This window comes from Mustelus asterias, chromosome 20 (assembly GCF_964213995.1).
Source record: "Mustelus asterias chromosome 20, sMusAst1.hap1.1, whole genome shotgun sequence".
In the NCBI taxonomy this organism is placed as follows: Eukaryota; Metazoa; Chordata; class Chondrichthyes; order Carcharhiniformes; family Triakidae; genus Mustelus; species Mustelus asterias.
This window is the reverse complement of record NC_135820.1, coordinates 16,988,275-17,014,971: the sequence shown is the minus strand read 5'-3', so window position 1 is coordinate 17,014,971 and position 26,697 is coordinate 16,988,275. Positions and strand designations below refer to the sequence as shown.

The following is a 26,697-nucleotide window of genomic DNA, read 5'->3' as shown; positions in this document are numbered from 1 at the left end:
TTAGAAAAGACCAGAAGAACACAAGAAATAGGAGCAGGAATAGACCACAGGACCCATTGAGCCTGTTCTGTCATTCAACACAACCATGGCTGGTCTTGGGGTTCAACGCCATTTTCCCATCTGTTCCCTGTAACCTTTGATTCCCCGAGAGATCCAAAAATCTGTCTATTCCAGCCTTCGGTATATTCAACAATGGAACATACACAACAGAGAATTCCTAAGATTCACAACCCTTTGAATGACGTCATTCCTCCTCATATCAGTTCTAAATGATCGGCCCCTTATCCTGAGACTCTGCTCCTGCGTTTTAGATTCCTCGACCTAAAGAAATAATCTTTGGTGTCTATCAAGCCCCTTCAGAATCTTGTACGTTTCAATGAGATCATCGCTCATTCTTTCAGAGAGTATAAACCCAATTTACTCAACCTCCCATCATAGATCAACCTCCTTATCCCAGGGAACAATCCAGTGAACCCTCGCTGTACCGCCTCCAATGCTAGTTTATCCTTTCTTAAAAGTGGAGACTGCAAACTGTACACAGTATTCCAGATGTGGTCTCTGTACCCTGTACAACTCCCGGACTCCAATCCCCAAAGGCTAACATGCCATATGCCTTCCTAATTGCTTGCTGCAGCTGCATGGTAATTTTGTGTTCCTTGAACAAGCACATCCAATTCTCTCTGAACATCAACACTTCTCACCTTTTAAACAATATTCTGTTTTGTATTCTTACAGCCAAAGTGAATAACATTTCGCTACATATTATACTCCATCTGCCATCTTGTTGTCCACTCACCTTACCTGTCTATATCTCTTTGCAGCCTCTCTGTGTCCTCCCCACAGCTTACCTTCCCAGCTAGCTTTGCATCGTCCGCAATCTTTGATACATTACTCTCTGTCTCTTCATCTAAGTCATTAATATAGATTGGCTGAGGACCCAGCACTGGTCCTTGTGGCACTCCACAATTCATTGCCTACGGACTTGAAAAAGCCAAATTAATGCATACTCCCTGTTTTAAATCCATTAGCCAATTCTCTATCCATGCTAATGTATTACCCCCAACTCCATGAGCCTTCATCTTGCCCAGTCACCTTTTTGTGTGGCACCTTATTAAATGCCTTTTGCAGATTCAGGTATACCGCATCTACCGGTTCCCCTTAATTAGTTACATCATCAAAAAAACTCTAAAGAATCTGTCATAGCAAAACTATGTTAACTTCTTTTAATCATACTATGCTTTTCTAAGTGTATTGTTAAGACTTCCTTAATAATAGATTCCAGCATTTTCCAATAGCTGACATTAGGCTAACTGGCCTGCAGTTCATTGTTTTCTTTCACCCTCCTTTCTTGAGTGGTGGTGGAACATTTTCCAACTTCCAATCTTGTAGGATCAGTCCCAGATCTAAGGAATTTTGGAAAATCAAAGCTAGCAGGTCCACTATCCCTGCAGCGACTCTTTTGGAATCCTAGAGTGTAGGCCACCAGGTCCCGGGGATTTGTCGGATTTTATGCCTTTAGATTTCTTAATACTGTGGGTGGGATTCTCCGTGCAACCCACCGTGTATCTCGCGGCGGTGGAAGCGGCCTGCCATTGACCTGCAATGGGATCTTCTGGTTGTCAGCGGGCTTTTCTGTGGCAGGGCTTCGCTGTCGGAAGATTCGACCAGCATGAAAGGCCGGACAATTCAGGCCTTTACCCCTGCAAAATTAAATTCCCTAATTTCTTCCCTCTCTTTAGTCCCTGGGCTATCACCTATTTCTGGTATGGAACTTGTGTCTTCCACTGTACTGAACAAAGAATGAGAATCTTGAAAGATTTTTTGCTCAAAGAAGGATAAGGATATGGAACTCGTTACCGTGAGGAGTTATTGACTAGACTATCTTGACACTTTCAGTGTTATTGCAGTAACTGTGAATTTTGTTTCTAACTGGGAGATTGGGGGCTCAGGTTGAAGTAGTCTCTGATGGGGGTGAGTTATTCTCATGTTTTTGTGTCCATTGTCTGAGAAGGGAGTGGCAATTATATTCCCTATTTGTTTTCTGAGATTTCTCTCTCTTTTTCTCTCCCTCTGTTACCTCCCCCAATATTAGGATGGAAAGGATCAGGGTTAAACAAAAGTATAAACGATTGGAAACACCACCGTCAAAGCCTGCTGCTGCTTCAAGCACGATCTATAGGTTAAAACCAGAGAACCAAGGAGAGTGTTCAGGTATGTCTTGCTTCTTAGGAAGACTGTGTCAAGGTGAATAGTTGATGTTCTTAATGGGCATGGATGACACGATCTTTTCCTACGTGTGGCATGGTGGCACAGTGGTTAGCACTGCTGCCTCACAGCGCACTGAAGCTGATGGTGGTTTAAATTGTGTGGGGTAGGGGATTCACTGCGAGAGCCGACCATTGTGCTGGCCAAGCCTAGCAATGCAACACAGCAAAAGCAAAACAGTTTCAATTCCCTCCAAGATTCCAGTTTGGACAAAGCACCTTTTAATTAAAATTTAAATCCCTTTCCTGCCCTTCCCACTCACCCCAAAGACACTTAGCAGCACAGGACAAGACTAACAGATCTTTATTAACGCCTCCAGTAGTCCAAGATGGCGCTGGAGAGAGGCAACTTCTTGCAAGCTGTGCCCAGGGTTCAATTCTCGGCTTGGGCCACTGACCGTGCGGAGTCTGCACGTTCTCCCCGCGTCTGCACGGGTTTCCTCCAGGTGCCCTGGTTTCCTCCCACATTTTGAAAGACGTGCTGGTTATGTGCATTGGCCATGCTAAATTCTCCCTCAGTGTATCCGGACAGACGCCGGAGTGTGGCGATTGGGGGATTTTCACAGTAACGTCACTGCAGTGTTAATGTAAGCCTACTTATGACACTGATAAATACACTTTAAAACTTTTTAACATGTAGAGTGGAACTAATACACCCATGCTTCCTTCCTTCTGGGCACTATTTATATTAGTGTGTGTGTGCGCCATTTACTTCACGGCCTTAATTCATTTGAAGAGAAATATGGATTGGAATTTTCCCCTATTTTCTCTGGTTTCAGGCTCTGACTGAAACCAGGCTGACCAGCTGCACAGCCAAGTTTTTAGTCTGGATTTTGAGCCACTTCGGGGGCATGGTTTACACTGTCACTGTGGCGGGGCACGGCCTGACGGAAGCTGGAAGGATACCCTGATCAGCACAGAAAATAATCCACCTCCACAATAGACTTGGGGAATCCTCCCCCACAAGAATGTCCCACCTCCCCCCCAACACTGGGGGCTCTCATGCCCAAAAAGCAGAACGCAAACCCTACCCCCAGAGGGTCAGCCTCTGGCATAAGAACATAAGAAATAGGAGCAGGAGTAGGCCATCTAGCCCCTCGAGCCTGCCCCGCCATTCAATAAGATCATGGCTGATCTGAAGTGGATCAGATCCACTTACCCGCCTGGTCCCTATAACCCCTAATTCCCTTACCGATCAGGAATCCATCTATCCGTGATTTATACATATTCAACAAGGTAGCCTCCACCACTTCAGTGGGCAGAGAATTCCAGAGATTCACCACCCTCTGAGAGAAGAAGTTCCTCCTCAACTCTGTCCTAAACTGACCCCCCTTTATTTTGAGGCTGTGCCCTCTAGTTCTAGTTTCCTTTCTAAGTGAAAAGAATCTCTCCATCTCTACCCTATCCAGCCCCTTCATTATCTTATAGGTCTCTATAAGATCCCCCCTCAGCCTTCTAAATTCCAACGAATACAAACCCAATCTGCTCAGTCTCTCCTCATAATCAACACCCCTCATCTCTGGTATCAACCTGGTGAACCTTCTCTGCACTCCCTCCAAGGCCAATATATCCTTCCCCAAATAAGGGGACCAATACTGCACACAGTATTCCAGCTGCGGCCTCACCAATGCCCTGTACAGATGCAGCAAGACATCTCTGCTTTTATATTCTATCCCCCTTGTGATATAGGCCACCATCCCATTTGCCTTCTTGATCACCTGTTGCACCTGCAGACTGGGTTTTTGCGTCTCATGCACAAGGACCCCCAGGTCCCTCTGCACAGCAGCATGTTGTAATTCCTTTCCATTTAGATAATAATCCAATTTGCTATTATTTCTTCCAAAGTGAATAACCTCGCATAACCTCGTTATACTCCGTCTGCCAGATCCTCGCCCACTCTCTCAGCCTGTCCAAATCTCTCTGCAGACCTTATACGCCCTCCACACGATTCACTTTTCCACTTATCTTTGTGTCGTCTGTAAACTTTGTTACCCTACACTCAGTCCCCTCCTCCAGATCGTCTATATAAATGGTAAATAGTTGAGGCCCCAGTACCGATCCCTGTGGCACGCCACTAGTTACCATCCGCCAACCAGAAAAGCACCCATTTATTCCGACTCTCTGCTTCCTGTCGGATAGCCAATCCCCAATCCACGCTAACACCCTACCCCCAACTCCGTGTGACCCAATCTTCTTCAGCAACCTTTTGTGAGGCACCTTATCAAACCCCTTTTGGAAATCCAAAAACACCGCATCCACCGGTTCCCCTCCGTCAACTGCACTAGTCACATCTTCATAAAAATCCAACAAGTTCGTCAAGCACGAATTTCCCCTCATGAATCCATGCTGCGTCTGCTTAATCGAACCATTCTTATCTAGATGGCCTGCTATTTCTTCTTTAATGATGGATTAAAGCATTTTCCCAACTACAGACGTTAAGCTAACCGGCCTGTAGTTACCTGCCTTTTGTCCATTTCCTTTTTTAAACAGCGGCGTAACATTAGCCGTTTTCCAATCCGCCGGGACTACCCCAGAATCCAACGAATTTTGATAAATAACCACTAACGCATCCGCTATTACCTCTGACATTTCTTTCAGTACCCAGGGATGCATTCCATCTGGGCCCGGGTACTTGTCCACCTTCAGTCCCGTTAGTCTACCAAGCACTGCCTCCCTGGTAACATTAATTGTATTGAGTACCTCTCCTCCTACCAACCCTCTATCGTTAATATTCGGTAAACTATTTGTGTCTTCCACCGTGAAGACCGACACAAAAAACTTATTTAAAGTTTCAGCCATTCCCTCATTTCCCACTATTAAATCCCCCCTCTCGTCCTCCAAGGGTCCAACATTCACTCTTGCCACTCTATTCCTTTTTATATATTTGTAAAAGCTTTTACTATCATTTTATATTGAGAGCTAGCCTGGCTTCATAACCTATCTTTCCTTTCTTTATCGCTTTCTTAGTCGTTCTTTGTTGTCTCTTAAAGTTTTCCCAATCTTCCGATTCTCCACTATTTTTGGCCACTCTGTACGCATCGGTCTTTAATTTAATACTCTCCTTAATTTCCTTCGTTATCTACAGCTGATTATCCCCTTTCTTACAGCCCTTCTTTATCACCGGAATATATTGTTGCTGAGTACTGAAAAGGATCTCCTTAAAAATCCTCCACTGTTCCTCAGCTGTCCTACCTACCAGTCTGCTCTCCCAGTCCACCTTAGCCAATTCAGCCCTCATCCTATCATGCTTCCCTCTGTTCAGAGGACAGTGGTATGGGACCCTACTTTCTCCTCTTCCATTTGTATCAGAAATTCGACCATATTGTGATCACTTGACTCAAGAAGGTCCTTCACAAGAAGATCCTTAATTCTACCTACCTCGTTACACATTACCAGATCTAAGATAACTCATTCCCTCGTCGGTTCTGTAACATACTGTTCAAGGTAACTATCCCGACAGCATTCTAAGAACTCTTCCTCCATCCCACCCCTTCCAACTTGAGTCAGCCAATCAATATGCAGATTGAAGTCCCCCATGATTATTGCCGTTCCGTTGGCATAGGTTGGTACTTGCCAGGGCCTGTCCCTCTTTTCCAAGGGGCGGGGGCTGTACTTACCTTTGTGCCCCCGGAGCGATCCCCTCGACTGATTCCTGTTTTTTTCCAAACCTGTTGTAAACCCTGCCGACAAGGTGGTCGCGTCCATGAGGTTTGAATATTTAGTGAGGGGTGGGGAAGGGGCTCGGTGATGTGTGTAAAATGAGGTTCTCGGCCTTTGTGGGCTTGAGCCTCTTAAATCACCGGCGAGGGGGTGTGGAAAACTGAATAGCAAGATTTTGCTGGCGAGTGTCTTGTTTTTCCCAAACTTTTGCACTGACATTGCCGTTCTCGCTGATGGCAGATGTGGGCACAAAATCGCCCCCATTGGGACTCTGGACCTTATCCACTGCATTAGAGACTTGTGCCCAATTGCTATTTGTGCACCTTGACCCTGATCCTGATCCCCATGGGGGTTAGAGTCACTTCAATATTTTTGGGTTAGGAACTTGTGCAATTTTTGGAGCTGATGGTGTGGTTTAATTTGTGGGTGGGGGGTTCACTGCGAGAGCCGACCATGGTGCTGGCCAAGTCTAGCAATGCCAACACAGCAAAAGCAAAATAGTTTCAATTCCCTCCAAGATTCCTGTTTGGACAACGTACCTTTTAATTAAAATTTAAATCCCTTTCCTGCCCTTCCCACTCCCCCGAGACACTTAGCAGCACAGGACAAGACTAACAGATCTTCATTAACGCCTCCAGTAGCCCAAGATGGTGCTGGAGAGAGGCGACTTCTTGCAAGCTGTGCCCAGCACACCTTCTAATTCGATCTTTTACTCTGTCTATGCTTACACTACATTCTGCACTCCCTCTTTTCCTTCTCTATGAATGGGATGCTTTGTCTGTATAGTGCTCAAGAAACAATACTTCACTGTATACTTATACATGTGACAATAATAAATCAAATCAGTAAATTGGAAGCTAGAAGTCAGGAATCCAAATAGACGCAATCTCCAAGTTTCATTCTCCATTGCTTGGGGAGCGTTTCTCCTCAGTACCACTCCTAGACAACCCAATTAAGTTTGGAAACTCACTCTATTGTTAATCATGGAAGTGAACAGCAACTCTGCACATTTTCTTTTATTCTTTCATGAGATGTAGGCACCACTGGTTAGACCTGCATTTAATACCCATCCGTAATTGCCCTTGAGAAGATGGTGGCGTGCTGGCCTCTTGAACCGCTGCAGTCTCTATGCTATAGGTACACCCACAGTGCTGTTAGAGAGGGAATTCCAGGATTTTGACCCAGCGACACTGTCAGAAAGGGTGATATATTTCCAAGTCAGAATGGTGAGTGACTTAAAGGGGAGCCTCCAGTTGGTGGTGACCCCAGGTATCTGCTGCCCTTGTCCTTCAAGATGGTAGGTGTCGTGGATTTGGATGGTGCTGTCAAAGGAGCCCCGGTGAATTCCTGCAGAAGGCCAACACTGCTGCCACTGCACAGTGATGGAGGAAATTGCTGTCAAAGGTTGTGGTTGGGGTGCCAATCAAGTGGGCTGCTTTTTCCTGGGTGGTGTCGAGTTTCTTGAGTGTTGTTGGAGCTGAACTCATCCAGGCAAGTGGGGAGTATTCCATCACACTCCTGACTTGTGCTTTGAAGATAGTGGACAGGCTTTGGGGAAGTCAGGAGGTGAGTTACTCATCACAGGATTCCTAGCCTCTAACCTGCTCTGGTAGCCATAGTATTTATATGGCTGGGTCCAGTTCACTTTCTGGTCAATGCTAACCTCCAGGCTGTTGATGGAGGGGGATTCAGTGAAGGTAATGCCATTGAATGTCAAGGGATTAGATTAGATTCCCTCGGAACTACTTGTAGAACCTAAGAAAACGTATATTTTCAAGAGTCCAGTAGAGAGAGCGGGGAGAGAGATCTACCGCCATTTAGTAATTAGTATTCTGGGGAAACCTCAAATTATATATAGTTATTTTCTACCTACCATGGTTCTCAGTCGATGAATGACTTGCCCCTTCTCATTTCTACATTGCAACAGTCTGTGTCTAATGATTAAGGCAAAATATTGTGGATGCTAGAATCTGAAACAAAATCAGAAAATGCTGGAAATTCTCAGCAGGTCTGACAGCATCTGTAGAGAGAGAATAGAGCCAACGTTTCGAGTCTGGATGACTATTTGTCTGAGCTGATGACAAGGAAAATCGGACATAATTTTTTAACGCTTATTTATTAGTGTCACAAGTAGGCTTACACTGCAATATAGTTATGTGAAAATCCCGTGGTCACCACACTCCGGCACCTGTTTGTGTACACTGAGGGAGAATTTAGCATGGCCAATGCACGTAACCAGCACGTCTTTCGGACTGTGGGAGGAAACCGGAGCACCCGGAGGAAACCCATGCAGACACGGGGAGAACTTGCAAACTCCACACAGACAGTGACCCAACCGGGAATTGAACCCGGTTCCCTGGCCATTGTGAGGCAGTAGTGCTAACCACTGTGCCACCATATATACGGTGATATATTTCCAACTTAGGATGGTGAGTGACTTGGAGCAGAACTTGCAGATGATGGTGTTCCCATATGTCTGCTGCCCTTGCCCTTCTGGGTGGTAGAAATGTCACAAGGGAACCCAGGTGCTGGACTAATGGGAGGTCAGTGAGTGCAATGTTGCGGTAAAATTGTGGTGAGGACTCTAACCACACTGAGACTGTATTAACTTGTGAATCCATGTGTTTCTGAAATGTAATTCTCTACAGGTGCTGACCAAGACAAAGCAGAAGGTGACAAGAAAAAATGGTGGCAGCCCTGGGTGACTCATTCCACAAGTAGGTTCTGTTGGTTCTAAGGAGGAAAGGACTGACCTTTAATCCCACCCGCTGGATACTAACCTTCAACATCACAAGTATACCTCCACAGTGTGTGCACCCTATTGTATGTACAAGGAGCTCAGAGAATGTCTAACCCACTGGGGGATTGGCAGATGGTGCCTGCTTTCTGTATGAGTCCAGTCCTTCAGTCAGAAACTCGACCTGGAAGCTCTTGGTCTTGGACAGTGCAAGAAGTTGTAATCAGTAATAAGCCCTGATGTTGAATGTAAAGTGTCATGGTGGCATAGTGGTTAGCTGCCTCACAGTGCCAGGGACCCGGGTTCAATTCCAGCCTTGGGTCACCATCTGTGCGGAGTCTGCACATTCTCCCCATGTCTGCATGGGTTTCCTCCGGGTGCTCCAGTTTCCCCCACAGTCCAAAGATGTACAGATTGGGTGGATTGGCCATGCTAAATTGCCACTTAGTGTCAGGGGGACTAGCAGGGTAAATATGTGAGGGTTACGGGGATAGGGCCTGGGTAAGTGCAGGCCTGAGAGCCGAATAGCCTCCTTTTGCACTGTAGCCATTCTATGATTCTAATTAATAGATAACTGCCTGGATGAACACTCAACCTGTTCTGATGGAGAACTCCAGTATGGACCCAATACTAACACAGATGTGCACTAAACAGTCTCTTTCCTTTAAGTTTATCTATTAGTGTCACAAGTAGGCTTACATTAACACTGCAACGAAGTTACAGTGAAATCCCCTAGTTGCCACACTCTGGCACCTGTTCAGATACACTGAGGGTGAATTTAGCATGGCCAATGCACCTAACCAGTAGATCTTTTGGACCGTGGGAGGAAACCTATGCAGATACAGAGAGAATGTGCAGATTCCACACAGACGGTCACCCAAGCTAGGAATAGAACCCAGGTACCCGACACTGCGAGGCAGCTTTATTAACCATTGTGCCACTGTGCTGTCCAATGCAGTTTTAAAAAATTCATTTTACAACCCACATGAGGAGAACTGCAAAAGGCAGACAACATTAATCATTATTGTCAATGACGTGTGCTTGCTTATTTGCAATGGAACTCAGACAATAATTGCTGTTTTTATCTGACATGTTGATGGTGTACCGTACGAATCACTGACACCCTATTTTCCTTGCTATACAGTGATTCACAGTGGGGATTATTACCTATTCGACACCGACAGTGAGGATGAAGCTAAAGAAGAAAGTGAAATAGTTAAAGATGAAGCAGTAAAAACATCAGCATTCCAGGTGTGTGAGTAATGAAGGGCTGTAAACATTGTCCTCATCTGACAGATCCTAACACCTAATGCTGCTCTGCATTACAGATAACTTAAGATCCATTACACTACACTTACCCACTCATCTACAGATACATTACACTGAAACACTCATCCACAGATCCATTACACTAACCCACTCATCTACAGATCCATTTCACTACACTCACCCACTCATCTACAGGTCCATTACAGTACACTCACTCACCTACAGATCCATTACATTACTCACCCACTCATCTGCAGATTCATTACACTATCCTCACCCACCCATCTGCAGGTCTGTTACATTACTCACCCACTCATCTACAGATCCATTACACTGCTGACTCACACATCTCCAGATCCATTGCACTACACTGCACTGACCCACTCACCTACAGATCCATTACATTACTCACCCACTCATCTACAGATCCATTACACTGGCCCTTTCATCTACAGATCCATTACAGTACACTCACCCACTCCTCTAAAGATCTATTATACTACACTCACTCACTCATCTACAGGTCCATTACATTATTGACTCACTCATCTACAGCTTCATTACACTACACTTACCCGCTCATCGACAGATACATTACATTACACCCACCCACTCATCTACAGATCCATTACACTGAAACATTCATCTACAGATCCATTACACTGAAACATTCATCTACAGCTCCATTACACTGACCCACACATCTACAGATCCATTATACTACACTCACCCATTCATCTACAGATCCATCACACTGACCTACTCATCTACAGATCCATTATACTACACTCACCCATTCATCTACAGATCCATTACACTGACCTACTCATCTACAGATCCATTATACTACACTCACCCATTCATCTACAGATCCATTATACTACACTCACCCACTCATCTACAGATCCATTACACTGACCCACACATCTACAGATCCATTATACTACACTCACCCATTCATCTACAGATCCATTACACTGACCTACTCATCTACAGATACATTACATTACACTCACCCAATCATCTACAGATACATTACACTGAAACACTCATCTACAGATCCATTAATCTGACCCACTCATCTTCAAATCCATTAAACTACACTCACTCACTCATCTACAGATTCATTACACTGACCCACTCATCTACAGATCCATTACACTACACTCACCCACTCATCTGCAGATCCATTACACTGACCCTTTCATCTACAGATCCATTACAGTACACTCACCCACTCATCTACAGATCCATTACATTCCTGACTCACTCATCTACAGATCCATTGCACTACACTACACTGACCCACTCATCTACAGATCCATTACACTACATTGACCCATTCATCTATAGATCCATTACAATGCACTGACCCACTCATCTGTAGATCCATTACACTACATTCACCCACTCATCTACAGATCCATTACAATGCACTGACCCACTCATCTACAGATTCATTACACTACACTGACCCACTCATCTACAAATCCATTACACTACACTCACCCACTTCTCTACAGATCCATTACAATGCACTGACCCACTCATCTGTAGATCCATTACACTACACTCACCCACTCATCTACAGATCCATTACACTACACTCACCCACTCAGCTACAGATCCATTACACTACACTCACCCACTCATCTACAGATCCATTACACTACATTGATCCACTCATCTACAGATCCATTAAACTACACTTACCAGCTCATCTACAGGTCCATTACACTGTCTCACTCATCTACAGATTCATTACACTACACTGACCCACTCATCTACAGGTCTTTTACACTGACCCACTCATCTACAGGTCTATTACACTGACCCACTCATCTACAGGTCCATTACATTACACTCACCCACTCATCTACAGATCCATTACATTACACTCACCCACTCATCTACAGATCCATTACACCTCACTGACCCACTCATCTACAGATCCATTACACTACACTCACCCACTCATCTACAGATCCATTACGTCACACTGACCCATTCATCTACCGATGCATTGCACCACACTGATCCGCTCATTTACAGATCCATTACACTACATTGATCCACTCATCTACAGATCCATTAAACTACACTTACCTGCTCATCTACAGGTCCATTACACTGTCTCACTCATCTACAGATTCATTACACTACACTGATCCACTCACCTACAGGTCTTTTACACTGACCCACTCATCTACAGGTCTATTACACTGACCCACTCATCTACAGATCCATTACATTACATAGAAACATAGAAAATAGAAGGAGAAAAGGCCATTTGGCCCTTCGAGTCTGCTCTGCCGTTCATTTTGATTATGGTTGATCATTGAAATCAATATCCTGATCCTCCCTTCCCCCCCCCCCCCCCCCCCCCATTTCCTTGATCCTTTTATCTCTAAGAGCTATATCTAATTTCTTTTTGAAAGCATGCACCATTTTGACCTCAACTACTTTCTGTGGTAGTGAATTCCAAACATTCACCACTCTCTGGGTGAAGAAGTTTCTCCTCACCTCAGTCCTAAAAGGTTTATCCCTTATCTTCACACTATGGCCCCTAGTTCTGGACTGCCCCACCATCGAGAACTGACCCACTCACCTACAGATCCACTACACTGCTCGTATCCATTCGAATGATCTATTTCCATGCACTGAATGACAGACAAATTCAGATTAATTCAGTAAGCTTCTAAACAGAATCTGAGTGCAAGTTAATCTGAACAGAGATAGCTCGAACCTGCCGCACTCTGGTCCACATCGCTGTCACCTGCAGGACAGTGTAAACACAAAGTTTGGAGGTTATCACAATGTCTTGTTCAATGCCCTCAGCCTATTGACAGCAGAATCTACACCATGTGAGTCCCTTGTGAAATGACATGGAGGAACTGGAACCCAGTGTGCAGCCTGTGATTGGTAGATCGTGTAGTTTGCGCTGTGTCAGTGGAAGGAGCAGGCGTGAGTGGGCATTTGACTGCAGCTTATTTCTCTGCGTCCTCATGTTCTTAATTGCTGTAGAGACCAGGATCCTGCTGTTAACTCGTGCCAGTGGGTGACTCTTGAACACGCTAAAGTCTCACCCCCTTGAACGTTCCTGATTCACCATTCCCTTCCAGTTTGCGTATGTGGCCTTTGTAAAGGACTCAAAAGCAGCGGTGGAGGAGCGACACAAGGAGCTGAAGCAGGCAAAGAAAGCACAGAGGAGGAAAGAAAAGGTGGAGCATTCTCAACAAGGTAATGATTCCAGAGGATGTACTTCAGTAACTCTGCAGTACTGAGGGGGAATGAGCACTGTTCCGTTATTAGGGGCGAATGCTGCAAAATCCTGACACATATCAGCACTTAGTATTCATGTTTTTGGAGTGTTGACAGTTGGCTGAAACTGGAGGGGATGTGTGCGTTCTCACTGATAATTTATCCCTCAAATCAGTTGGGCTCTCGATATTGAATGTCAGAGGTCGCATTTTAAAAGTTTTTTTATTCATTCGTGGGACATGGGCATCGCCGGCCGGCCGGCATTTATTGCCCATCCCTAGTTGCCCTTGAACTGAGTGTCTCGCTTGGCCATTTCAGAGGGCAGTTGAGAGTCAACCACATTGCTGTGGCTCTGGAGTCACTTGTAGGCCAGACCAGGTAAGGACGGCAGATTTCCTTCCCTAAAGGACATTAGTGACCCAGATGGGTTTTTCCGACAATCGACAATTGTTTTCATGGTCATCAGTAGATTCTAACTTCCAGATTTTTTTTTTTTATTGAATTCAAATTCCACCATCTATTATAGCAGGAATCGAACCCGGGTGCCCAGAATATTAGCTGATTTTCTGGATTAATAGACTAGCGATAATACCACTAGGCCATCGCCTACCCCTACAGAAATTGTTCACAGTTAGCAGAAATTCAACATTTAATAACAGTACTGAGGAATAAAAGTGCTGAGGTGGAGGACTTGCAATTCCGAGCTCAGTATGAAGGCTGCAGACCGTTGAAGTTCAAGTCTCATTTTCAACACCCACTTTTTACATTTAAAAAAAATCATTTATGGGATGCTAAACCAGCATTTATTACCCATCCCTAGTTGCCCTTCAGAAGATAGTGATGAGCTACCTTCTTGAACTTGAACTTGAAATACAGGAAGGATTAGGTTAGGAAGGATGTTGCAAGATTTTGACCCAGCAATAGTGAAGGAATGGCCAATATATTTCCAATTCAGGATGGTGAGTGGCTTGGAGGGGAACTTTCCTCTCCAGGTGGTGGTATTCCCAGGTATCTGCTGCCCTTGTCTTTCTAGGTGGTAGTGACCATAGATTTGGAAGGTGCTGCCGTCAATGGTGATGGCAGTGAATGTTTGTTGATGGGATGCTAATGAAATGGGTGTTGAGCTTCTTGAATGTTGTTGGAACTGCACCCATCCACGCAAGTGGAGAGTATTCCATCGCATTCCTAACTTGTGTCCTTGTAGATATTGGACAGGCTTTGGGGAGTCAGGAGGTGAGTTACTCACCACAGGATTCCCAGCCTCTGACCTGTTCTTGTAGCAGCAGTATTTATATGGCTTGTCCAGTTCAGTTTCTGGTCAATGGTAACCCCCAGGATGTTGAAAGTGGGGGATTCAGTGAAGATAATGCTATTGAATGTTAAGGAGTGATGGATAGAATGTGCCTTATTAAAGATGGTCAGTGTCTGGCATTTGTGTGGCACAAATGTTACTTAGTGCTTTAAACCAGGAGACCATGTACTAATTAAATGAGTGGCATTGCTGCAGTGTAACTCAGTAGACAGTGGTGTAACATAAATAGAAAGAGGTGATGTGATTATAAACAGTAGTGATACCCTCATGTAAATTAAGAATTTTTGAAAAAATAATTTATATGAATGTTTAAAATAAGAGTTGATAAAATGATATAAAATTGTCAGAGATGGTAAATGTATTTTTGAATTGCAGATTTAAACAGGACGGACTCCAGTGAAGATGAGTTGGATGCCTTGAGTGCTCACGAAGGTGATTCTGAGGATCCGGGTCAGTCACACCCGCATATCCATTTCATATCATGCACACTTATTCTTTGATTTGATTTATTATTGTCATATGTATTAGTATACAGTGAAAAATATTGTTTCTTGCACGCTATACAAAACATACCGTTCATAGAGCACATAGGGGAGAAGGAAAGGAGAATGTGGTGTTATAATCATAGCTAGAGTGTAGAGAAAGATCAGCTTAATAAAAGATAGGTCTATTAAAAAGTCTGATGGCAGCAGGGAAGAAACTGTTCTTGACTTGATTGGTACGTGACCTCAGATTCTGATCTGTTTCCTGGCAGAAGAAGGTGGAAGAGAGTATGTCCAGAGTCCTTGATGATGCTGACTGCTTTCCCGTGGCAGTGGAAAGTGTAGACGGAGTCAGTGGATGGGAGGCCGGTTTACGTGATGGCTATGTTCACAACCCTTTTGTAGTTTCTTGCGGTCTTGGTCAGTGCAGGAGCTATACCAAGCTGTGATACATCCAGAAAGGATGCTTTCTATGGTGCAACTACAAAGGTTGGTGAGAGTTGTAGCGGACATGCCAAATTTCCTTAGCCTCCTGAGAGAGTAGAGACGTTGGTGGGCTTTCTTAAATATAGTGTCGGTATGGGGGGACCATGACAGATTGTTGGTGATCTGGACACCTAGAAACCTGAAGCTCTCAACCATTTCCACCTCATCCCCGTTGATGTTGATGACAGTTAAAAATTCTTAATAAGACCTAAGACAAATAGAGCATGTCTTTCAACAAAATTTTAAACTCTTAGTTCAGTTTAGGAAACCCGGTCAGCATGGACAAGTTGGGCCGAAGGGCCTGATTCCATGCTTGTATATCTCTATGACCCGAGGCCAGAACTGAACCCGAGTCCCTGGTGCTGTGAGGCAGCAGTGCTAACCATTGTGCCACCGTGCCGTCCGACATTGATCAGCCAGTGGAAAATGTAAATGCTGTTAGTGGTACACAAGTGAAGTTCAAAGGACACCCTCTTAATTGGGACTAATTTGGGCAGACTCCCACTCTCAGCTCCTGTTAATGGGACTACGTGGGTAGGAGGCAGTTGAAAAATCCACTCTCCAGTATATGGCGACAATCTGTAGGGGGTAAAAGGAGGGTGGATTATTGAGACTAATATTTTGTGGGATTGCCTTATTTTTTACCTACATGTTAGATTGTTACCTCATGTATTGTACCGTGTTGACTGTGGAAAATGGCACAGATTCCAGAACTCATTTGAAAAATGATTGGAGGATGGGTGGTCAGTGTAATGATTTACAAGTAGAATCGGGCAAAGTTCAAAATATTTGTAGAGCGTTATTGTTACTAGTTTTCTTTGGTTATCAAGTAAATAACCATTTTCATTTTTGATAAAGGTTTCATTGGAATTGTTACATGTCAACATCTCAGATTTACTTTTCCTGTGATGTGCCACCACCTAACTAAATACCAATATAGGAATTAGGAGCAGCAGTAGGCAATTCAGCCCTTCGAGCCTACTCTGCTATTCAATCAAATCATGGCTGATCTCTCCCTGGTCTCAAATCCACCTCCCTGCCTGTTCCCCACCTTCCTTTAACTCATTTGTTATCCAAAATATATTTATCTCCTTCTTGAAACAATTTAATGATGCTGATTCCACCATGCTCTGCGAGAAATAGTTCCTCCTCATCTCAATTTTAAATCTACCTCCTCTCAACCTATACCTGTGACCTCTTGTTTGACGTTGCCCCACAAAAGGAAACATTTGGTCTACATTTACTTTATCAGTCCCTTTTAGAATTTTATATACCTCGATCAGATCCCTTCTCATTCTTCTAAACTCCAGCAAGTACAAACCCAAACTGTTTAATCTCCTCTCAAACGTCAACTCTTTCATTCCCGAATCAATCTGCTGAACCTCCTCTGAACTGCCTTCAATGCCACCACATCCTTCCTCAAAAAAGGAGGCCAAAACTGGACATAGTAGTCCAGATGTGGTCTCATCAACACCCTATACAGTTGCAACAACACTTCTCCACTTTTATACTCCATAAGTACATTACATACCTTGGGAAAGTAGGGAAGCCATGTTGGAAAATGGTTGAGTGGGCGAGTTTAAAGGGTTTCTGTCACCTTGTGGAAAAACATTTTCCACTTGGAAACTGAAACAATCTCAGAACAACATATAGCTATGACTTTGCATTAAAAACAATTGGTCCTTGAATCCTGAAAGTATAGACAAAGCCTATTAATTGATCAGATATTGGGCTTCTGTGATGAACAATCCCAAGTTCTCAGGTTCCTTCACATAACTGATGTCCCTTATCCATGATATCGTTCCAGCAAATCTCCCAGAATTGGATACAATACCAATCAAAATGTTTTTCATAACTTTCTTGTTTTGTACTCTCTGTCTAAGCAAAGGATAGCATGGTGGCACAGTGGTTAGCACTGCTGCCTCACAGCGCCAGGGACCCGGCATCGATTTCTGGCTTGGGTCACTGTCTGTGCGGAGTCTGCACGTTCTCCCCGTGTCTGCATTGGTTTCCTCTGGATGCTGCGGTTTCTTCCCACAGGCCCACACTCTCGTAGTATTTTGTTCAGTTTTGGTCACCTTCTTTGAGGAAGGATGTGGTAGCACTGGAGGTGGTTAAGAAGAAGTTCACTCAATTGATTCAAGGGGCGAATATGAGGAGCGGTTGAGTAGCTTGGGCTTGTACTCACTGGAGTACAGAAGAATGAGGGGGGATTTGATTGAAGTATATAAAATGCTCAATGGGATTGATAAAGTAAATTTTAATCAAATGTTCCCCCTCCTAGAACAGTCCAGGACAAGAGGTCATAGTTGTAGAGTAAGAGGGAGGAGGCTCAAGATAGAGATGAGGAGAAGCTACTTCCCATAGAGAGTTATGAATCTATGGAACTCACTGCCCCAGAGTGCAGCGGCTGCACAATCAATGAATGGATTCAAGAAAGAGACAGATAAATATTTGTTCAAAAGCGGGATAGAGGGCTATGGGGAAAAGGCAGGGAAGTGGAGCTGGGATGAGATGGAGATCAGCCATGATCATATAGAATGGCGGAGCGGGCTTGCAGGGCTGAATTCCTCCTCTCGCTCCTAATTCTTATGTTCCGAAAGACATGCTGGTTAGATGAATTGGCCATGCTAAATTCTCCCTCAATGTATCCGAACAGACGCCGGATTGTGGCAACTAGGGGACTTTCACAATAACTTCATTGCAGTGTTAATGTAAGCCTACTTGTGACAGTAATAAAAATATAAAATATAAGGTTATAAATCCAGGTTATTATCACTGTGAATCTCCCACTGGCCAAAAAGGCAGCTGTTCCAATACTGATCGTTCCTCATTTCTCACACCTGTAACTGTCCTTTCTTTCTGTGCAGATAATTTCATCAAGCGAGGAGTCCACATCCTAACCTTCAGCTGGATGCTTGTCCAAGCTTTGCTGGATGGGATGATTGAGCTGCTGAATTCCATCTCCAAGGATTACAATGATATCTCTGCTGTGTTGAGATTTGAGAGATCCATTCTGAAAAGAGAATTAAAACAGGTTTCATTCACTTTTAACATATATCTGCAAACCACTGATTCTTCTAACATTTAAGCTGTTCGTTCTCGGTTCAGTAATACCGGTTTACAGGACAGGATGATCTTTGGTTTTGTAAATGTCATTCAAATCTGCGGTTTGGCCCAAATGTTGAGAGGCACAAACACTTGATATTTTTTGGGGGACAAAGCCAATTCAGGAGAACGTTGTACTTTAGTAACGCTTAAACCAATCTACTTCTTAATTATTTGTTTTCATTGAATTATAAGTTTTTTGACTTGATATGATTTATTATTGTCACCTGTATTGGGATATAGTGGAAAGTATTGTTTCTTGCATACTACACAGACAAAGCATACCGTTCATAGGGGAGAAGGAAAGGAGAGCGTGCAAAATGTAGTGTTACAGTCACAGCTAAGGTGTAGAGAAAGATCAACTTAATAAAAAGTAGGTCCATTCAAAAGTCTGATGGCAGCAGAGAAGAAGCTGTGCTTAGGTCCGTTGGTATGTGATCTCAGAATTTTGTATCTTTTTCCCAATGGAGGAAGGTGGAAGAGAGAATGTCCGGGGTACGGTTGGTCCTTGATTATGCTGGCTGCTTTTCTGAGGCAGTGGGAAGTGTAGATGGAGTCTTTAGTAGCTCTGTCTTGTTCAATGATATCTTTGTGCCTGGTGGTTAATTCTCTGTTAAATATCACATGCTGTGGCTCAGGTGTCCCACTCTGGCTTGGCAGTCTCTGTCATACTTTGTGTAGAGGAAGGCTCAAAGGTGAAGGTTTTGCTGTTTTTATTTTCCCGCTGAGCCTTTTCCTTGGCCAGCTGAGCTTCTCTGTTTCTCCTGGTTTTTCCAATGCTTTATAAACACTCAAATAGCTTCACCTATCTCGTTTCCACATTCACCACCAATCTGTCACTTGATGCTGAGATCAAACGCACAACATCTGTCCTGGCTCAGACATGTTCATTGGATGACAACTTAAAGACAGTGAAGTTGCCTGAGTATCCACAAACCCACCAGTGACAAAGATGGAGAATATTGGCATTCACCATTGGGAAACAATCACCACTGACCACTGAGGGATTATTTGGAAGGCCATTGGAAGAGGCGAGCAGAAATGGGATTGTAACTAACTAAATGGAAATCGTTAGCAGCCATTGAGCCATACTTAAAAAGTACAGTGAGAATTGTTATAATTCTCCTAGAGACCAAAATCTTTGAGAAAGAAATGTAAACTTTCGCTGTGTGACTGAAAGGATCACACAAAATTTCAGGTTTACTGTAGCAAACAAACTAAAAGCAACATTGACTAAATACTGTTTCCCTCGGTGAGCACTCAATTCTCCAGGAGCCAGTCTAAAGCTATTCTTCGTTCCTGTCCCTTTTTTATCAAACTCATTGATTAAAAACCCATTCAGCACTTAAAGTTCTTCAACCACTTAATACTTTATAACAACAAGCATTTGTATTCATAGCCCCAGACCAAAGACTTTATAACCACTTGGAGCTGACACTCAAACTGTAAACTGACAAGCATCCCACTCTGATAATGATAGGTTGTGAAGTCTATCATGCAGCACAAATCCTATTAGGATAACGCTCAGGTTTATGTTAACAGAGTGAAATAGCAAGTTCTGATTTTTTAACATGCAGTCTTTTTTTAAAATTTAAAAGCCAGGAGATTTAACTGATTTGACCTTGAGATTTTACTCCATAGACTAATTTCCCTCTGAGAGAAAGACATTATCCTCATCTCTGTCTTAAAAGGACAACCTCTTATTCTTAACCTCTATCCCCTAGTCTTCCTCATACTCACCCTATCAAGATGGACAATGTTAAATGGCCTTGCCAGTAATGCCCACAATCCAAAAATTGATGAAACAAGTGTACTACTGTTAATAGGTGGGAGATATTAGGCAGAGTGGCCAAAACTTTCATCAAAAGGAGTAGGCTTTAAGGAAGCTCTTGGAGGATGTGATGAGGTGAAGGAGTCACTGTAAAATCCAAAACATTGTACAGTTAATAAATCAGAAAGTATTGTGTCGACACAGTGTAACGAGGTCTTTCCATTTCACTTAGGGGAAGCTTTCGAACCAGGAGACAATTCATCGTTTTTACAATGCCAAACTGAAAAGTCAAGCGTGCTGCAGCACTGACGGAGTTTTGCTGAGAGCGGGGGTAATGAAAGGAGGGCGAGCTACAGAATTGGGATACCATAAAATGGCCAGTGCCGATTCAATGTTGTCCAGAGACAGCAGTGTGTCCAGGTAATGCAGTTAGTGGCCAATATACACGTAGTCCAGTGTTGGAATTCCAGGTGACTGTGTGTTGCTGTACGAATTCTGTTTTGTCCTTGGTTGCTATATTAATATAATTGTAGTATTTACTGAACAAACTAGTGGTGCATTACTGAAGCATACTCCATTGACTTTTATATTGACAGCTATCCGGCTGTAATCTCAACTGATCAGTGCCCTTTTTTAATTCATGTGGGCTTCGCTGGTTGGGCCACATGGGTGGCACAGTGGTTAGCAACGTTGCCTCACAGTGCCACGGATCCGGGTTCGATTCCCGGCTTAGGTCACTGTCTGTGCGGAGAGTGCATGTTTTCTCCATGTCTGTGTGGGTTTCCTCCGGGTGCACCGGTTTCCTCCCACAGTCCGAAAGATGTACTGGTTAGGTGCATTGGCCATGCTAAATTCTCCCTCAGTCTACCCGAAAAGGTGCTGGAGTACGGCGACTAGGGGATTTTCACAGTAACTTCATTGCAGTGTTAATGTAAGCCTACTTGTGACACAAATAAATAAACTTTAATTATTACCCATCCCTAATTGTCCTTCATCTCCCAGAGGGCATTCAAGAATCAGCCACATTGCTGTGGGTCCGGAGTCACATGTCGGCCAGACTAGGTAAAGACAGCAGATTTCCTTCATGTAATCCCTACAGTGCAAAAGCAGGCCATTCAACCCAACAAGGCGGTACCGACCAAGCTTACCCCGTAACCCCACGTATTAGAGTCATAGAGGTATTCAGCATGGAAACAGGCCCTTCGGCCCAACTTGTCCATGCCGCCCTTTTTTTTAAACCCCGGAGCTAGTCCCAATTGCCCACATTTGGCCCATATCCCTCTATACCCATCATACCCATGTAACTATCTAAATGCTTTCTAAAAGACAAAATTGTACCCGCCTTACTACTACCTCTGGCAGCTTGTTCCAGACACTCACCATCCTGTGTGAAAAAACTGCCCCTCTGGACACTTTTGTATCTCTTGCCTCTCACCTTAAACCTATGCCCTCTAGTTTTAGATTCCCCTACCTTTGGGAAGAGATATTGACTATCTAGCTGATCTATGTCCCTCATTATTTTATAGACCTCTATAGGATCACCCCTCAGCCTTCTATTTAGTCCGCTAATCCTCCTAACGTACACCTTGGGACACTAAGGGACAATTTATCATGATCAATCCACCTAACCTGCACATCTTTGGAGTGTGGGAGGAAACCAGAGTGCCTGGAGGAAACCCACACAGATGCAGGGAGAACGTGCAAACTCCACACAGACAGTGACCCAAGGCCAGAATTGAACCCGGGTCCCTGGTGTTGTGAGGCAGCAGTGCTAGCCACTGTGCCACCATGCCGCCCCTTCCCTGGAGGACATTAGTGAAGTAGATGAGTTTTAAGACAATCAACAATGGTTTCGTGGAGGACATTAGTGAAGTAGATGAGTTTTAAGACAATCAACAATGGTTTCGTGGTCATCATTTCAATGAACACAACTACACAACATGTTATTTAGGAACAGGGTTGAATGTGGTGCAGTTCTGTCTATTTTATACAGAATTAGATAATGGGTAAATCCAGTGTTAGAAAATAGCATTAGTGATGATGGTGGGGGAGTGCCGGGCCTGCGGCCAGCTGCCCCTCAGCCGCCTCCTGCTGGCCTCCAGCAGCCTGGCCGCCCTGCTCCAGCTGGCCGTGCTGCTGGCCTGGGGCCTCCACCTGACCCGCCACGCCGACTGGCTGGACGAGTGCTCGCGGGTGGACTGCCGGCGGAACCAGCTGCTCCTCTTCACCTCCCTGCTCGTCCTCAACTTCCTGGCCTACCTGGCTGACCTCGCCTACTCCATCAAACTCAACTGCTCCAGGAGCTGACCTGACAACCTGGACAACGAGCTGAGGGGTGTTTCCTGTGATGGCATTGCCTGCTTGCCAAATGGTCCAATGGATGATCCTGGAATGCAGGTGGTCTCCCTGATCCCAAAAATATGGAATCTCTGATCCAGACAGTCTCCGTCATTCTCTGCCACTGAATCTAGAGATTCAGACAAGACTGAGGTTTTTCAAGCGAAGAGTTGATCGACTGGTTGGAGAGTGGATGAGTTACCTGTGTGGCAGCCACAGATATCGGACTCAGCATCGTCTGAGGAAGATGTTTATTTAGTGAGTACTACAGAAAACTTTGAACTCTATTTGGTTTAAACTGTATCAGTTGTGGTGCAAGAAGTAGCTGCCACAGTATATGTATAAAATGATTGTGGTCTCGAGATCAAACATCCTTGTTTGGATGGTATGATTAACTGATTTATTAGAACTGACCAAGTCAATGGGCAGGGACTGCACCTTCTTCACAGTAGTCAAAGTGAGTGCTAGTCTCTGTCTCCACCGGGTGCCATATCTTTACCCTTAACCACGGTTAAGGGTAAATCTCACGGTTACCCATAACGGTTAAGGGTAAATCTGTGAAGCAGCAGTGCTAACCATGGTAGCACAGTGGTTAGCACTGCTGCTTCACAGCTCCAGGATCCCGGGTTCGATTCCCGGCTCGGGTCACTGTGTGGAGTTTGCACATTCTCCTCGTGTCTGCGTGGGTTTCCTCCGGGTGCTCCGGTTTCCTCCCACAGTCCAAAGATGTGCGGGTTAGGTTGATTGGCCAGGTTAAAAATTGCCCCTTAGAGTCCTGAGATGTGTAGGTTAGCGGGATTAGCGGGTAAATATGTGGGGGTAGGGCCTGGGTGGGATTGTGGTCGGTGCAGACTCGATGGGCCGAATGGCCTCCTTCTGCACTGTAGGGCTTCTATGATTTCTTCTATGATTTCTATGATTAGAATTTGCTCAAAGATGCTTGGGTGAGACTTTCTCCTGGAAAAGTCAGTCTGTGAATGGCAATATATATGTCTGCTACTTGCAACTATTTCCTTTTAAAATCTAAGCTGAATGTTATTGTTTTTAGCTATCTGTGCACGTTCTTCCAAAATTCTCCTGATCTGAGAAGCGTTTGGATTGGAAAACTGCTCATTGTCAATCCACTAGTTAAGAAAGATGACAGAGGGAAACTAACGAACTAACATCTGTTGTTGGGATGTAGCTGGAGTTTATAGTTAATAATAGAAGACAATCATAGAAAGCCTACAGTGCAGAAGGAGACCATTCAGTCCATCGAGTCTGCAAGACTCTCTGACAGAGCATCTTTCCCAGGCCCTATCCATGTAATCCCGCATATTTGCCCCACGAATTTTCCTAACTTACACATCTTGGGACACCAAGGGGCAAGCATGACCAATCTATCTAACCTGCACAACTTTTGAGTGTGGGAGGAAACTGGAGCACCCGGAGGAAACCCAGGCAGACATGGGGAGAACGTACAAGCTCCACACAGACAGTCACCCAAGGCCGGATTTGTGCCACTGTGTTGCCCAAAAGGCGAGAGTGACTGAACACCATGAAAATGTCCAGGTGATCAGAGAGAGCCAGCAAGGATTTATAAAAGCCAGGTCTGGCCAAACAAATCTGATGGACAGGATAATATCTTTGGATGTTATTTACATGGGCTTGCAGGCGGCATTTGATTAATTCCCTCTGCTAATTAAAATTCAAACCCTCGGAACTGAAGCCAAATCATTGCCTTGTTGGGGAAACTGCTGAGTAACAAGAGCTAGAAATTAGCAATAATGGGTAGGTTCGCTAGGATATGACTAGTGGTGACCCACAATGATCCAAGTTGGGGCTTTGATAATGGGTTAGGGATTTATAAGTGGTATAGATGGGAAATTGAACACTGCTCAGTGATATTGGTAGATTGAGTGAATGCACAAGTGTGGGGCAATGTAGACCAAGATGAGGTCATCCATTTTCATAGAATTAAAGGTTTCCTCCGGGTGCTCTGGTTTCCTCCCACAGTCCAAAGTTGTGCGGGTTAGGTTGATTGGCCATGCTAAAATTGCCCTTAGTGTCCTGGGATGCGTAGGTTAGAGGGATTAGTGGGTAAATATCTAGGGATCTGGGGGTAGGGCCTGGGTGGGATTGTGTTTGGTGCAGACTTGATGGGCCGAATGGCTTCTTTCTGTGCTGTAGGGTTTCTAAGATTTCTAAGAATCCTTACAGTGCAGAAGGAGGACATTCAGCCCATCGAGCCTGCACAGACAACAATCCCACCCAGGCCCTATCTCTGTAACCCCAGATATTTACCCTGCGAATCCCCCTGACACTAAGGGGCAATTGAGCACAGCCAATCAACCTAACTTGCACATCTTTGGAGTGTGGGAGGAAATGAGAACACCCGGAGGCAACCCACACAGACATGGGCAGAATGTGCAAACTCCACACAGAGGCCGGAATTGAACCCAGGTCCCTGGCGTTGTGAGGCAGCACGGCTAACCACTGTGCCACCGTGCTGCTCTGTGAACCAGATGGACTTTTACAGCAATCAATGATATCCATCAACGTAGTGACATTTTCCTCCATGTCAGGGGGATTAGCGGGGTTAATATGCAAGGTTACAGGGATAGGGCCTGGCTGGGATTGTTGTCAGTGCAGGCTCAATGGGCTGAATTGACTCCTTCTGACTGGAGGGATTCTATGATCGTTTCATGGTCACCATTCCTGAGACTACTTTTGTATTCCAGATTTATTAATTGAATTTAAATTTCACCAGCTGCTGTGATTTGAAGCCATGCACCAAAAACTTTAGCCTGGGCTTCTGGATTAACACAGTACCACTACACTACCACCTTAGAATTTGTTCTGTGGTCTTAGCTTTGTTAAGCACCCAGTATGCACAGTCCTGCGTAGTAGATGTTGTTATTAGTTACCTTATGGAAGATGTTGCTGTTATTTTTTGATTTTGATCATGAACTTTCACCTTGTGTTTCCCCAGCTGTAACACTGAAGTCACCATAGTGTACTCCAGACCGACAACCATCGACGATGCAAATGATGCTGGGGAGCCGGCCCCTGTGGTCCTAAAGCCCAGCAATCGCATTAGATGGAGACTGCAGAAAGTGCCCAATGTTGACATGTCGTCATCGCTGGATGCTGAGCTTCCAAGGTAAAATATACAGTCATGTTCTTGTCAAAACTGAGCAGGCTCTCTTCGCTCGGCAGTGTTCGGGCCGCAGATAGTAAATGGCGAGTTACTCCTATTTTGGGGCAAAGCAGGCAGTCAATTCGGCTAAATTGAATAAACTGAGGGGCAAATTAACGGTGCAGTCTCTTAAAGGGATACTGCCCTGAACAAAAAACAAATCACAAATACTACTCAAAACATCAAATCAAAACGTGAACATCCCCACTTCTGATCTTATGATGGAAATTAAGTACTTGATGCAGCAGCTGAAGATAATTGGGCCCAGGACACTACTCTGAGGAACTTCTCAAGCAATGTCCTGGAGCTGAGATGATTGACCTCCAATCACAATCACCACCTTCCTTTGTGCCAGATAACCAGCAGAGGGTTTTGCCCCTTGATTCCCATTGACTCCAATTTTGCTAAGGCTCCTTGATGCCACACTCAGTCAAGTGAAGCCTTGATGTCAAGGGCTATCACTCATCTCACCTCAGACTTTCAGCTCTTTTGGCCATGTTTGAACCAAGGCTGAAATGAGGTCAGGAGCTGAGTGACCCTGGCGAAACCCAAACTGAGCATCCATGAGCAGGTTATTGTTGAGTAAGTGCTTCTTGATAGTGCTGCTGATGACCCCTTTACTGATGATCAAGAGTAGACTATGAGGCAATAATTGGCTAGGTTGGATTTCTCATGTTTCCTGTGTACAGGACATACCTGGGCAATTTTCCACTGGAGCAGCTTGGCTCGGGGAGCAGCAAGTCCTGGAGCACAACTTTTCAGTGTTACTGTTGGAATATTGTCAGGATCCATAGCCCAGTATCCAGTGCTTGAAGTCCAACATCTGTGATGC

At 44.5% G+C, this 26,697-nt stretch overlaps 1 protein-coding gene across 1 annotated transcript in view; it reads left to right on the top strand.

Moving 5' to 3' along the window:
• LOC144508231 (piezo-type mechanosensitive ion channel component 2) overlaps positions 1-26,697 on the top strand; it is a 206,009-nt gene that overhangs the window by 114,248 nt on the left and 65,064 nt on the right. Inside the window, exons 29-36 of the mRNA XM_078236045.1 lie at positions 2,093-2,211; positions 8,573-8,641; positions 9,806-9,912; positions 13,053-13,170; positions 14,879-14,953; positions 18,342-18,508; positions 20,583-20,770; positions 25,659-25,829. Coding sequence (XP_078092171.1) covers positions 2,093-2,211; positions 8,573-8,641; positions 9,806-9,912; positions 13,053-13,170; positions 14,879-14,953; positions 18,342-18,508; positions 20,583-20,770; positions 25,659-25,829 — 1,014 coding nt within the window. The remainder of the gene's footprint in view (positions 1-2,092; positions 2,212-8,572; positions 8,642-9,805; positions 9,913-13,052; positions 13,171-14,878; positions 14,954-18,341; positions 18,509-20,582; positions 20,771-25,658; positions 25,830-26,697) is intronic.